General features: G+C 37.6%; 1 protein-coding gene across 2 annotated transcripts in view; it reads left to right on the forward strand.

The window, feature by feature from the left end:
- DZANK1 (double zinc ribbon and ankyrin repeat domains 1) overlaps positions 1–16,164 on the forward strand; it is a 146,670-nt gene that overhangs the window by 47,283 nt on the left and 83,223 nt on the right. For both annotated transcript variants that reach the window (XM_007476646.3, XM_007476645.3), the window contains exon 8: positions 8,795–8,912. In XM_007476646.3, the coding sequence (XP_007476708.2) occupies positions 8,795–8,912 (118 nt within the window). The remainder of the gene's footprint in view (positions 1–8,794; positions 8,913–16,164) is intronic.

Below are 16,164 nucleotides of genomic sequence, written 5' to 3' on the forward strand. Positions count from 1 at the left end.
CATCTTTCTCCCAAACCCACTCCATATTCCAGATTTCTCTACTTCTTCGGAAGGTACCACCATTCTCCCTGGTTTCTAATCTTCTTGTCATTCTCAATTTCTCACTCTCCTGCACTCATAGCCATTTAGTTGTCAAATGTTGCTCTTTATGCCTTAACTCTATCCCCACTTTGGTCTTTCCTCCACAGTGCTGCCAAAGGGATTTTTGTCCTTAACTGTATATATGTCACTCACCTCAAATGCTATTGACTTCTCAGAGCCTCTAGAGTCAATAAACTCCTCTGTATAGCGTTTAAAACCCTTTACAATATTTCTGCAACTTCTCTTTTCAGCCTCATTGTTCATTACTCCCCTTACTGCACTTTGCAATGCAAACTGGCCTTCCTTCTGTGCCTAAAACATGACCCTCTATCTTCCCTCCCTGAGCCTTTGTACTGGATGCCTCCCATGTCTGGGACATATTCACGATCCAGCTTCTGTTTCAGAGATCCCTTCCTTCCTTTAAGATGCACTTCCATCTTCTTTCCCCCCCTCATGTATGAATGTCATTGCCATAAAACTACTACTGGCAAACTGGCAAACTACTACGACTTTGGTTTCAGGCTGTACATACTTGCCTTTTTCTTTTAAACCTTTACCTTCATTTTGAGATCAATAATAAGTATTGGTCCCAAGGCAAAAGAGCTGTAAGGGCTAAGGGGTTAAGTGACTTGCCCAGGGTCACATGGCTAAGAAGTGACTAAGGCCAGGTTTGAACTCTGAACCTCTCTTCTCTAGGCCTGGCTTTCAATCCATTGAGCCACCCAGATGCCCCAGACTATATATATACTCATATATGTCCTTGTGCGTTTCCTATTAGACTATAAGCTGAAATAGTGATTGTTTAATTTATTTTATTTGTATCCCCAATGCCTAGAACAATGTCTGGTCCATTATAGGCTCTTAATAAATGCTTTTTAATTGCTTGAACAGTAGCATACTTCCTCGTTCTTTATGACTGATACATAGGAAAATAAACAAAATGTGGTCTTCTCTAGATCCATAATATCCTACTGCGAGATTTACAGAAAGATGAGTTACATGGGATGATTTCTCTGAGATAATGGTGTGACATAGTTTATAGCCATATTATCATGGCTAGAACACAATAGATTTAAAAAATTCAACATACGCTATAATTTCCCAAATATAGTCCAGCCTTCTCTTCTCATAGAAGTAGGATTGAATAAAACCTCTACCTTCACTTTCATGGCTGCATGGGTCCCTGGTAGAAAAATGGGCCCAGAGTAGGCTGATTGAGAAGAAGCTGGGTTTTTAGGTACTTGTGGTAGCTTCTACACCTGACCCTCTCCCTCCTTTTCTTATGTTGAACCCATGGACATAAGCTTCTAAAAGTCAATGAGACTTTTGCCAGCCTCTCATTTTGCCTATGAGGAAGGCCTAGAGAGGCTAACTCTGAATGAATGAATGATATAAAAAATATATTAAACACTTACTATGTGCAAAGTATTGTGCTAATCACTGGAGATAAAAATTGAAGTAAGAAAGACAATCTCTGCCCTCAAGAAACCTATATTCTTTTTTTTTTAACATTATTTTATTTGGTCATTTTCATACATTATTCATTGGAAACAGAGATCATTTTCTTTTCCTCCCCCCCTCTTCCTGCCACCCCTCCCCTAACCAACATTAGGGTGCTCATTTAGTGTCTCTCCTCAATCATATCCCCTCCACCCCTGTAGTCAAACAGTTGCTTTTCCTCACTGTTTTTACTCCCACAGTTTATCCTCTGCTTGAGGATAGTTTTTTTTTTCCTCCTAGATTCCTGCAGATTGTTCAGGGACATTGTATTGCCATTAATGGAGAAGTCTATTACGTTCGATTGAACCACAGTGTATCAGTCTCTGTGTACAATGTTCTCCTGGTTCTGCTCCTTTCACTCTGCATCACTTCGTGGAGGTTGTTTCAGTCTCCATGGAATTCCTCCACTTTATTATTCCTTTTAGCAGAACAGTATTCCATCACCAACATATACCATAGTTTGTTCAGCCATTCCATTCCCCAATTGAGGGGCATCCCTTCATTTTCCAATTTTTTGCCACCACAAAGAGCGCAGCTATGAATATTCTTGTACAAGTCTTTTTCCTTATTATCTCTTTGGGGTACAAACCCAGCAGTGCTATGGCTAGATCAAAGGGCAGACAGTCTTTTATCGCCCTTTGGGCATAGTTCCAAATTGCCCTCCAGAATGGTTGGATCAATTCACAACTCCACCAGCAATGAATTAGTATTCCCACTTTGCCACATCCCCTCCAACATTCATTACTTTGCTTTCCTGTCATGTTAGCCAATCTGCTAGGTGTGAGGTGATACCTCAGAGTTTTTTTGATTTGCATCTCTCTAATTATAAGAGATTTAGAACATTTTTTCATGTGCTTAATAATAGTTTTGATTTCTTTAACTGAAAACTGCCTATTCATGTCCCTTGCCCATTTTTCAAATGGAGAATGGCTTGATTTCTTGTACAACTGGTTTAACTCTATAAATTTAAGTAATTAGACCTTTGTCAGAGGTTTTAGTTATGAACATTGTTTCCCAATTTGTTCCCTCCCTTCTAATTTTAGTTACATTGTTTTTGTTTGTACAGAAACTTTTTAATTTGATGTAGTCAAAATTATTTCTTTTACATTTTGTGACTCTTTCTAAGTCTTGCTTGGTTTTAAAATCTTTCCCTTCCCAAAGGTCTGACATGTATACTATTCTGTGTTCACCTAATTTACTTATAGTTTCCTTCTTTATGTTCAGGTCATTCACCCATTCTGAATTTATCTTGGTGTAGGGTGTGAGGTGTTGATCCAAACCTAATCTCTCCCACACTGTCTTCCAATTTTCCCAGCAGTTTTTATCAAATAGTGGATTTTTGTCCCAAAAGCTGGGGTCTTTGGGTATGTCATAGACTGTCTTGCTGAGGTCATTTACCCCAAGTCTATTCCACTGATCCTCCTTTCTGTCTCTTAGCCAGTACCAAATTGTTTTGATGACCACTGCTTTGTAATATAGTTTGAGATCTGGGACTGCAAGGCCACCTTCTTTTGTATTTTTTTTTCATGATTTCCCTGGATATCCTTGATTCTTTGTTCTTCCAAATGAACTTTGATATGGTTTTCTCTAATTCAGTAAAGAAGTTTTTTGGAAGTTCAATGGGTATGGTGCTAAATAGATAAGTTTGGGTAGGATGGCCATTTTTATTATGTTAGCTCATCCCACCCATGAGCAATCAAGGTTTTTCCAATTGTTTAGATCTAGTTTTAACTGTGTGGAGAGTGTTTTGTAGTCCTGTTCATATAGTTCCTGTGTTTGTCTCGGCAGATAGATTCCTAAGTATTTTATATTGTCTAGGGTGATTTTAAATGGTATTTCTCTTTCTAATTCTTGCTGCTGAATTGGGTTGGAGATAATAGAAATGCTGAAGACTTATGTGGGTTTATTTTATATCCTGCAACTTTGCTAAAGTTGTTGATTATTTCAATTAGCTTTTTGGTTGATTCTCTAGGATTCTTTAAGTAAACCATCATATCATCCACAAAGAGTGATAGCTTGGTCTCCTCATTGCCAATTTTAATATCTTCAATTTCTTTTTCTTCTCTAATTGCTACCACTAGTGTTTCTAGTACAATGTTAAATAATAGAGGTGATAATGGGCATCCTTGTTTTACTCCTGATCTTATTGGGAAGGCTTCTAGTTTATCCCCATTGCAGATGATGTTGGCTGATGGTTTTAGATATATAGTGTTTATTATTTTTAGGAAAGGCCCTTCTATTCCTATATTTTCTAGTGTTTTCGATAAGAATGGGTGTTGTATTTTATCAAAGGCTTTTCCTACATCTATTGAGATAATCATGTGGTTTTTGTCAGTTTGCTTGTTAATATGGTCAATTATGTAGATGGTTTTCCTAATATTGAACTATCCTTGCATTCCTGGTATGAATCCTGCCTGGTCATAGTGGATAACCCTTGTGATGACTTGCTGGAGTCTTTTTGCTAGTATCCTATTTAAAATTTTTGCATCTATATCCATTAGAGAGATTGGTCTATAGTTTTCTTTCTCTGTTTTTGACCTGCCTGGCTTTGGGATCAGTACCATGTTTGTGTCGTAAAATGAATTTGGTAGAACTCCTTGGCTCATTCTGTCAAACAGTTTGTTTAATATTGGGATTAGTTGTTCTTTGAATGTTTGATAGAATTCATTTGTAAATCCATTGTGAATCCTGGGGATTTTTTCTTAGGGAGTTCTTTGATGGTTTGTTCAATTTCTTTTTCTGATATGGGGTTGTTTAGGTCATTTATTTCTTCCTCTTTTAGTCTAGGCAATTTATATTTTTGTAAGTATTCATCCATATCACCTAGATTGCCATATTTGTTGCCATATAATTGAGCATAGTAGTTTTTAATGGTTTCCTTAATTTACATTTGAGGTCAGGTCTCCTTTTTCATCTTGGACATTGTCAATTTGGTTTATTTCTTTCCTTTTTTTAATTAGACTGACTAGTACTTTGTCTATTTTATCTGTTTTTTCAAAGTACCAGCTTCTAGTCTTATTTATTAAATCAATAGTTCTTTGACTTTCAATTTTATTAATTTCTCCTTTGAGTTTTAGGATCTCTAATTTAGTCATCATCTGAGGATTTTTAATTTGTTCACTTTCTAGTTTCTTAATTTGCATGCCCAATTCATTGACCTCTGCCCTTCTTAATTTGTTAATATATGAACTCAAGGATATAAATTTCCTCCTGAGTACTTCTTTGGCTGCATCCCATAGGTTTTGAAAGGATGTCTCATCATTGTCATTTTCTTCAATGAAGTTATTAATTGTTTCTATGATTTGTTCTTTAACTAACTGGTTTTGGAGAATCATATTGTTTAATTTCTAATTAATTTTTGATTTACCTCTCCATGTACCCTTACTAATTATTATTTTCATTGCATTGTGATCTGAGAAAGTTGCATTTGTTATTTCTGTTCTTTTGCACTTGTTTGCAATGTTTTTTTGCCCTAATACATGGTCAATTTTTGTGAATGTACCATGTGCTGCAGAAAAGAAGGTATATTCCTTTTGGTCCCTATTTATTTTTCCCTGCATGTCTACTAACTCTAATTTTTCTAAGATTTTATTTGCTTCTCTCAACTCTTTCTTATTTATTTTTTGGTTTGATTTATTTAGTTCAGATAGAGGAAGGTTCAGATCTCCCACTAGTATAGTTTTTCTGTCTATTTCATCCTTGAGCTCCTCTACTTTCTCCTTTAGAAATCTGGATGCTCTATATCCATTTGGTGCATACATGTTGAGTACAGATATTTCCTCATTGTCTATACTGCCTTTTATCAGGATGTAATTACCTTCCCTATGTCTTTTGACTAGATTTATTTTTACTTTGGTTTTGTCAGATATCATGATTGAAACTCCTGCCTTCTTTTTATCAGTTGATGCCCAATAGACTTGGCTCCATCCTCTTACTTTCACCCTATATGTATCTACCTTCCTCATGTGTGTTCTTATAGACAGCATATGGTAGGGTTTTGGATTCTAATCCACTCTGCTATCCGCTTGCGTTTTATGGGTGAGTTCATTCCATTCACATTCAGAGTTATGATTACTAGCTGTGTATTTCCCAGCATTTTGATTTCTACTCCTGGTCCTCCCTTTTCTTCTTTCACTATTTCCTTCTACACCAGTGTTTGTTTTTAATCAGTCCCCCTAGTTTCCACCCTTATTTTGCTTCCCTTTCTACTCCCCTCCCTTCTCATTTCCCCCCCTTATTTTTCCCTGTAGTCTTTTTAAAGTTCACCCCCCACCCTCTCCCTCCCTTGTACTGCTTCCCTCCCCATCAGTTCATTTTTTACCCTTCTACTCCCCTATAGGGCACAAATCTATTCCCTGCCCCAATGGATTGGATTGTTCTTCCCTCTTTGGGTCAGTTTCAAAGCATGTAAGAATTGAGTATTACCTATCTCCAACCTCTTTACCCTTCCAGGGTATCGATGTTCTCCCCTCTCCCACCATGAGCTACTTTGTGGCATATCAATTTACCCCCATTTGTTTCTTTCCCCATTTCTTTTAGTATTAGCCTCTCTTTTTTTTTAGTTCTGGTTGTATACACACACACACACACACACACACACACACACGTACATGTATTTATGCATGCATATATCTATATACCTATTTATGTCTTGCCCTTTCATCCCATACAGTTTGTCACTGTTCCCTCTAAGTGTAATTCTTCTAGCTGCCCAGGTGATAGCAACAGTTTTAAAGAGTTATCAATGACCTATTTTCTTATAGGGATACATATTTTAACTTATTGAGTCTCTTAAACAGTTTTTGTTGTTTTGTTTTTCCTTTTCTCCTGTTTTTTAATTACCTTTTGATGATTCTCTTGAACTCTGTGCTTGGACATCAAATTTTCTGTTCAGGTCTGGTCTTTTCTTTACGAATGCTTGAAATTTTTCTATTGTGTTGAATTATCATACTTTCCCCTGTAAGAATATAGTCAGTTTTGATGGGTATTTTATTCTTGGTTGTAGACCTAGTTCCCTTGCTTTCCGGAATATCATATTCCATGCCTTTCAGTCTTTCAGTATGGATGCAGCCAGATCCTGAGTTATCCTCACTGTGTTTCCATGGTATCTAAATAACTTCTTCTTGGCAGCTTATAATATCTTTTCTTTGGTCTGATAGTTTTTGAGTTTGGCTATAACATTCCTGGGTGTTGTCAGTTGGGGATTAAGTACAGGAGGTGATCTGTGGATTCTTTCAATCTCCACTTTCCCCTCTTGTTCTAGGATATTGGGACAGTTTTCCTGAATAATTTCCTATAGTATTATGTCCAGGATTTTTCTTTTGTCATGGTCTTCTGGTAGACCTATGATTCTTAAATTGTCTCTCCTTGAATGATTTTCTAAATCCTCTGTTTTGTGAATGAGATACTTCATATTTTCCTCAATTTTTTCATTCTTTATATTTTGTTTTATAGTGTCCTGCTGCCTTGTGAGGTCACTTAATTCCAGTTGTTGTATTCTGGTTCTTAAAAACTGGATTTCATCCCTGGCTTTTTGGTCATCATTTTCCTTTTGGTCTGATTTTCTTTGGAGGTCATCTTTCATCCTCTTTACCTCGTCTTTCATCTCCTTTTTCTCATCTTTCATCTTTTTCACCTCATCTTTCATCTCCTTTGCCTCATTTTCCAGCTGGTTGATTTTGGCTTTCAGGACACTATTTTCTTGTTTTAGTTCAAGTGCCTCTGTTTCCAGATGTTATCTTAATTTTTAAGTTCTTTTCCCAATTGTCTTCAGCCTCTCTTAATTGTGTTTTGAGTTCTTCCACAGCCTGTATCCAATTCACTGGGATTTCTGATTTATCGTTTGCTGATCTCTCCCCCTCTGTTCCATTTGCTGAGTAGAAGCTGTCTATTGTAGTTTCTTTATTCTTTTTCTGTCGTTTGCTCAAATTCAGCCCTTCTTTACTCCCTGTATTTGTCTGTGCTCTTGCTTCTCTCATTTTCTTTTTTTTTGTTTGTTTGGGGGCTTCTGTCAGTCTCCCCTCTTGGAGCTTTAACAGTAGATCTCTAGGTGTAGTCTCTGGTGGAGGTTTGTTAGGGTTTGAGCTTCCCTGTCCTCTGGAGGCTTTTGATTGGATTAAAGTCCAGCAGTCAATGAGGATGGGGGTGGAGCCTGGGCTGCCCTGAGTTCTGGAGACTTTTGATGGGATTAAGTTCAGCTTAGTTGGGCTGGGTGTGCTCTGAGTCCAAAACTTCCTGGGAGGCTGGAGCAAATATGGAGGATCTCTACAGCTCTGGCCAGGTACCTAGGTCTATATTCCCTCTCTAGCTCCTTCCCCATCATCTGTGTTGGACACTGTGAACTTATCACAGCCCTGGTTGCAATATACGCCCTCTAGACCAGCATCTTTGCCCTCCCAGAAGTTCCCGCTGCCGCTGGAGTCTGGGAGTCTCAGTGTGGGAGGGGGGATGGGTCCTGGGACCTTCCTTCTGTCTTCCCCTTAAACCCGAGTGTTCTCGGATTCCTGCTTTTGGGGGGACATACCTTTTGAATTAAGTCCAGCAGGAGGGTTCCTTGGCTCTGTCTTGTTGTTAAGTTTGTTTTTCAGTCCTCTGGGAGCATTCAGTTTATGATCGATTAGGAAGGGTATTCAGAGGTCTGAACTTCTGTTCCTTCTAGGCCACCATCTTGACTCTGCCCTCTCAAGAAACCTATATAAAACAATGCATTAAGAGAAGCTGGAATGGGAAGGAGTGGGATACACTTTAAATGATATGATTTGAAAGTGCCTGAAAAGTAATGTGAAGATCTGGTTCCAGTTGAGATAAGACAAAAAAAAGCTCACCTGTGAGAACCTAATGTCTCAGAAACAGGGTCCATAATGTAATAAGAGAGGGAAAAGGATAATTAGAATGGCATGGTCTGGAAATGTCTGGAAATTGACAACACCCAGGTATCTTATCCAAACAGCTAGACAGTTTGGTGGATAGAGAACAAGACCTGGAATCAGGAAGATTTGGGTTCAAATCTGGCCTCAGACACTTCCTAGCCATATCACCCTGGGCAAATCACTTAATTCTGCCTCACTCTTACCTTTCTCCTTATAGTTATTACCAAGATAGAATGTAAAGGTTTTATAAAGAAAAAGTTATCTTATGACCACAAATGCTTATTTTTCCATATTCTTAACATGAATCATAAGATATATTCAACTAATAAACCATTGTTTTTTAGGTGTACAAATTGTTTAACTACTCGCCCATCTGATCCTTTTGTTATTTTTTGTCAAGAATGTGGTACTGCTATTCCACCTATGTTTGGTCAACACATTCCACCTACAGAAGGAGCTCAGGTGAGAAAAAAAAATTAAGAACAGTCTTATATACACTCATTCTTTATAGATAAATAACTTAATACTAAGAAACTATGGGTTCTTTGCACTTTAGGTTGGAAAAAATTGTTATGAGTATTATCTTCCTGTTCATGTTTCCTACTGAATGTTTGGTATTTCTTTTTCCTATTTGCTTCTTGATCTTGCATGATGAAAGATGATTTAAAAGATCAACCTTGGCTTAAACATACTTCATCATAGTATTATTATTCAAAGAAAAGATAGTCCTACCCAATGGAGCTTTTAATTCATAATACAAACATATGAAGAAAAATATTCAAGAGTCATAAAATAAAAGAATTGGAAAGCCATCTAAGAAGTCATCTATCCCAACCCCTTATCTAATACATAATTAGAGTACATAACTCTACAGTATCTCTGACAAGTAATCTATTAGCTTCTGTTTGAGCACCTTACTACTTTACAAAACAGTTTGGGACCATTCCTTGTGTTATGCTGAAAACAGTTTCCCTCTAGCTCCCTCTAACTGGTACTAGTTCTTTCTTCTGGATCTACACAGAATGTGTCTAATCCGTTTTACACATGGGCTTGTCCAGCCCTTCAAACATCTATCATGTTCTCCCTAAGTTTTTTGTTCATCAGGCTAACTTCTCTTGATCAGTTTTCATATGATTTGACTCTGAGTAGCTTTATTGTCCTGGTCACCATCCTCTTTACGTGATACAGTTTGTTGGTGTCTTTCCTAAAACAAGAACCTCACTGGATTCACACATATTATACCAGGTACAGTTGAATGAATGGTATTAAATGAAATACTGATCATGAATGCACATATCCACAAATTCCCCTACTATATGGAACAAGTAACTGGCTTTTGAAATAAGCCAAGCTTAACCTTCACATCTGACATAGGAAGCTTTGCCCTTAATGTGCTGATTAGATATTAGTACTATTAATCATTGAGCAAGCAGATACACCTGCCACACGCTACCCTAGGCACTGAAGATGCAAAGGCAAATATAAACAGTTCTTCCCTACTAAGACCTTTCATTTAATCAGCGGAGATAACATGTATATACATGTATAAAATAAATATAATAAATTCATATTTGGGGGAGAGTGAGAGCACTTGGAGCTGGAGGTGTGTGTGTGTATATAAGAAAAGGTTTCCTTAGAATGGTGGTGCTCAAGGAGAGTTTTGAAAGAAACATGGGATTCCAAGCTTGAGGAAGTATAGGTGGTATCAGCCAATGCAAAGAGAAAGAAGATACCATGTCATATTTGAGGAATAGGAATAACACCAGTTTGGTGTGAGGGAAGAAGAATAATGTATAATAACTGGAAAGATAGAGGTTGTAAGATAGAGGTTGAAAGATAGGTTGTAAAGGACTCTTAGAGCTCTAAGCTTAGAGCTTAGAGCAGCTTATCTTTGATCCAAGAGGCAATAGGGAGCCAGTAAGAGTTTATTGAGCAGGGAAAATATGGTCAGGTCTTTACTTTAAGCAAGCACAAATCGTGTGGAAGATAGATTGGAGAAGGAAAGAGATTTGAATCAGGGAGACCAGTTAGAAGGCTACTGAAATAATATAGGTGAGCAATGATGAGGACCTGACCTAAGGTGGTGACTCTGTGAGAAGAGAAAAGGGAAGGGATAAGAGACATAGAGGCAGGAATAATGAGATATTAGCTTGCCATTGATTTTTTTACCTAAGTAGATATAATCAAACTTCCTCTTTACATCCATGTGTCAGTTATTTCATTTGCTTCAGAGGATATTGTAAAATATCAATTGTTCCTTAATTGACTGAGCTTTAAAAAATGAGGTAAATGAAACAGTGCTCTTGAATATAAAGTAACAGTCTCCAGAAAGGTAACCTCTAGGTCATTTTTTGCTTATTTGTTTAATTGACATAGAAAAGAGTGATGACTAAGAACATTTGGCTCTAGAATTGAGATATAAGCTACTTATAGGTTCTGAATGGACCTTTAAAAACTTACTCTCTTTAGCAATAATCATAATTTATGTTTATATAGCACTTTAAGATTTGATCCTGATATCAACACTGTGAGGGAAATACAATTATTATTATGGTCATTTTACATATGAAAAACCTGAGGCTCAGATAGGTCCAGTGACTTGTCCAGACATACATCCAGGTGTCAGGATTCAAACCAAGTCTTGTTTCCAAGGCTACTGCTCTAAATATACTCCCATTCTTTTCACTATATAAGATTATTACAAATTTTAATGAGATCACAATTTTGCTCTCTTTTGGACTTCTAGAAGAAAATTGTTATTGAAGTAAAATGGTACCAGTGCTTTGATTCTGGCCTGCTAACTTCTTTAGTGAAACTTGACTCCCAGGGGGCAGCTAGGGGGCTCAGTGGATTGAGAACCAGGCCCAGAGAGGGGAGGTCCTAGGTTCAGATTTGGCCTCAGACCCTTCCTAGCTGTGTGACCCTGGGCAAGTCATTTAAGGCTCATTACCTTACCCATACCAACTCTTTTGCCTTAGAACCAATACTCAGTATTGACTCTAAGACAGAAGGTAAGTAAGGGTTTAAGTAAGATTTGTCCCCTTGCTGTTACAGTCTCTCATATAACAGGAAGGGCCTGGACATTCTGTGGGGCAGGAGAAAACAAATCAGTCACCTCAGAGCTCATGGAAAGTGACTGCGTTCTCTTTTATGGCCCCAGGGGCTTCCTGGTCTTCAGCTTGGCCTCTCAGTTCTCTACAGATCCCAGAAGAGGGTGCTGTTGCTCTCCATTAGCACTCCTGAAAGGGGTGTAGGCACAGCCTCCTGTCTTAGATTCCCTTGGGGTGAGTGGTTACTCTCCTTTGCTCCCTGGAAGAACCATCATCCCTACTTCCTGGCCTATTTGCCAGACTTTTTTGTCCAGGCCTCCATTCTAGTGCAACAGAAGGAAGACTCCAGGATCTTTCTCTTTAGTAATGTTGAGCCAAATTAGGAATCTTTTCCTCTGTAGTCTTCTTGCAGAAGTTTGCCCCATTCAGTTCAATCCTAACTATATTGATCAAGTGCCAACTGTGTACAAAGAAGTATAAATATAAAAGAAAAAATGACAGTCCATGCCCTCAAAAGAATTTTCATCCTACTGGGCTGGGATGAAAATAAGAGTAGAATGAGACATAGGCAAATAGGTAAATATAAAGTGGAAAGTAAACAAAGCAAATTCATGGGGGGAGGGGAGAGAAGATCAGGCTCAGGTAGGAGATGGCACTTGAGCTGAGCCTTGAAATAAACTAGGGATTCCAAGAGTCTGAGGTGAAGAAGGAGAGCATTCCAGGGATGGGGGAACAGCCTGTACAAAATGATAATGCCAGGCTCTAGGAATGACACATAGGACAATTTCTCTGGAATTTAGAATATGTGAAGAAGAATAAGGTGGCATTTCTGAGGGGCTTTAAAATCCAAGAGAGGAGTTCACCATTTAAGGTGGAGGCCATAGGAAGCCACTGAAGCAGGGGAATAACAGGACAGATCTCTGCTTTAGGAATGAAAAAATGGTTTCTAGGGATTCGAAGTCTGATATTAAGCAGCAAATCCATCACCTTAGATTTAAAAGGCTTATGACAAAAAAATTCCCATCATAAATATTTTCATATATATCAGTATGTTATACCTTATAACATGTAATTTTGGAATAACATAATAGCCCCCCCCAATTAAGAAACTAACTTGATATAACAAAGAGGTCAGTTCCATGACTCATTTGGCAAAAAAAGGAAGACTGCTGATTTTCTGTCAGATTCTGTTGTCTCTTAAGTGAATTTGAGTGGTGTTCAATTTTTAGAATTTTATGTAGAGGTTAAGATGTCAGTTTTATGATCTTTGGATAAAAAACACATCTATTTGGCATTCCACTCAAGAAAAGAACACTGTGTAGCATACATATTTTTTAAAGTCCTGGCCCATGTTCATGGTTTTTTTGGTAGGAATATATTTTGTCAACGAAGTGAAGCATGAAAACTTTTCATGGTATATATGCCTAGGGCAGTGATGGGGAGCCCTTTAGAGAAGGAATGCCAGGCCTCACCCCCAATCCCACCCCACTACCCAGATTAAGAGCCCCCCATGCCCCTAAGACTGAGTGCCATGCCCCTCCCCCCACTACATGTTGGGTACACTCCTCCACCCCCGCATACCCCACACAGGGGAGAGTGAAAGCACTCCCATTGGGTTGCTTAGCAGAGGGCCAGGTGATACGAAAAAAATGTTGTCAGCAACTGTGGAAAGGGGGGAGGAAGGAGCTCTGTCCTAGTCCCTCTGCCTTTCTAATAATGAACTCTTGGTGGGGTGAGGGGGGGGAGTAGCTGCCTTTCCACAGAGAGTACTCTGTGTGCCACCTACAGCACCCTTGCCATAAGTTCGCTGTCACAGTCCTAGAGAATATTGGAAGTAGCTTTTCTAGACTTATTAACAAACAACCAAACAAACAAAAATAAATAAACAAACCTAAGACTGAGTTTTCCTTAAAGTATTTTGATTACTTTTTAATTTCTTTTAGTTCTTACTCATTCCTTATGTCAACCTGTAAAAATTATGTTACCAAAGTAGTTATAACAGCATATCTTTAATCAGGGCAAGGAGATTATCTAGAAAACCATCAGAGCTATGGCTCTGGGATTTATTAATCTCAGGGAGTCACATAGAACCAAAGCACTGGGACTTCCCACTGAACTACAGAAAGAGGGATCTTAGGAAACACAGGATAACCAGAGACTAGAGTGACTGGAAAGGTACTTAAGATGTGATTGTCTTCTTTTACTCAGTCCTGGATAAGAGGCAAAACTAATTCATAGTTAATTCAATTTTTGTTTGCCTTGTGAGTTCTTTGTTTTAGCACTGTAGAAAAGAGTCAATCCAAAGATTCCTTTAAGACAAATGTTCTTTCCTTGAGCGAAATGCCTCCTAGTAGATGTGTTTTTTTATCCAAAGATCACATTTAACAAATATACTAATAGATTATGTTGGGCCCCTGATTTTATCTTTTTTTTTTTCAGTGTCTATTTCAGTATTCATTTGTTAACTGAGAACAAAAGATTTCTAAACTGAAATAATTTAGAAAGAAGTTTTTTAAGTCTTCCAGCAGAGGGAAGAGCCAAAAAAGGTGTAACCCATTCCCCCTTTCCCGAATGTATGTAAATTATACATTATATATAGGATTCAAACAAAGCAACAGGGGAAAATAGCTAATTGACCAACCCAGAGGCAGTATCAAGATAAGACAGATGTGTTGCTTGAGACATACAATAGGATAAAACTCAAATTCCTTGTGTCAGTCTTTAGTTCTGACTGGGTTTCTAGTCAGCATTGCCTATGTCGTGAATTAAATATAAATCAAATCTGGTCTTTAAGCAACAGGTCTGGCTTCTCAATCACACAGGGATAGGTTTAAACAATGCTAAACATTTTTGCACAAATTTCCCACTTCCTATATATACTGGCAGAAACACAATTACAGAAGCAGATGGCTAGGTAAAGATTTAAAATAACCTAAGTCAGTGAAGATAAATACTTCACTGCTCATCTTATCAAGAGCTTAAAAGAATTCCTTCCAAGTGCAATAGGGACCAGATTGGTCAAATCATAGTTAGAGGAATGAAACTGGGTAAGCATCAGGGACTGTAAGTCAAGGGCTTTAGGCTTATACCAAGAAATACTTGATCCACCCAATACATGAAGACTTCTCAGAAACTGAAAGAATACATATTGTCATAGGTTTCACAAAAGTTAAAATAAGAGACAATTCTCCCTTCAATGTAATACAAATTGAATAAATTTAAACAGTCTCATATGTATCCTAAGGAAACAAACCTAGTTAGACTGTCTCTATAAGTAAACTAAGTCATATTATATATTAAACTACTTTTAATCAACTTATTTGGTTTGTCTCATGTACTTAGATGATATTTGGAGATATATTCCCTTGGAAATTCTGAAATAGGCCTCATTCCCAAAACAGTTTTAGAAGGGTATTCCTCTCCAATTTAGTTTTCCAGTAACTAATTCAAATGGTGAAAACCAGTTCAGACTTTATGAAGATAACCATCTACTTGTCTTTTCATCATTGATCTTAATAGAAACATTTGAAAGGCAATCATATGTATGTATATATCTTAGTTCTTAGAGACACAGTCTAATCTTGTTGCTTTTCTCAAAGTGATGTTTTACTACATTAAAATTTAAAACTTTCATCTTTGTAACATCACATTTTGGACAAGCACCTGCTTTGATATATACTCTTTCATGGAATTCCGGTCTGGGATTTGTTGTGAATTATGGTAGCATCCAGTATCAAAGTAATTTGGGTAGTTTGGTCTCCCATACTGGAATGCATTATTAAATCCATTATTGAATCTGTTGTTAAGCCCATAATTTCCATATCCATTTTGCCTGAATCCATTAAATCAGTTAAACCTATTGCCTTGGTTTCCCCTGAAGTTTTGTCAAAAAAAATTGTCTCCTAAATCTGTACTCTCTCATGAGATGACACAAAGATAACATCTCGGGGTTTGTCTGTATTGTCTGGGATTGTAGTTATTTTCTGGGTTGTCTATAAGTTCTTAGTGCAGCTACTGTTTTTTCCTACACTTCACTGAATTTCAGTTTTTGTTTAAGCTCTCTGATTTCTTTGGTTAAGTTATCAATTATATAATTTTTCTCTTCTGCTAAGACTCAGAGTCCTGATTTGATTCTTGTTGAGATTCAACCAGCTAGCCTTTGTTATTTTTATAACTTGGAGGTGAAATGGAAACTGAAGCATTAGAAAACACATCAGCTCATATATTCCCTTTAAGGGAGGTATCCATATTGTCCCCAGAGCATGGTATAGTAAATCTCAGGTTCCATAAAAGGTTTACACAAGATATAGACAGTTTTAAGAAAAATACCCCAAAATATGAAGAAGAACCAATGGAAGTTGTAAGGCAGTTTAAGCACTTAATTAAGCTTTACAATCCTTCTTAAAAGAGGGAGAAACATCAGATTAGAGAGGACACTAATAGGAACCCCTGAATTACTGATTGGCCAACTGAGGATCCTGAATGGGAAGTTAACTCTGTTGCAAGATACAGAGACTTAATTACAGCCAGGGAGGCAATAATTGAAACTATGAGGCAAAATTCCAGACGTCCAGGAACCCGGTCTAAATTTGAAAGCCTAAAGCCTAAATCAGAAAGTGGAAAAGACTCCTTCCACTTTCCTTGATCGAATTATTGACTGTGCT

The sequence above is a fragment of the Monodelphis domestica genome, chromosome 1, assembly GCF_027887165.1.
Source record: "Monodelphis domestica isolate mMonDom1 chromosome 1, mMonDom1.pri, whole genome shotgun sequence".
Lineage (NCBI taxonomy): Eukaryota > Metazoa > Chordata > Mammalia > Didelphimorphia > Didelphidae > Monodelphis > Monodelphis domestica.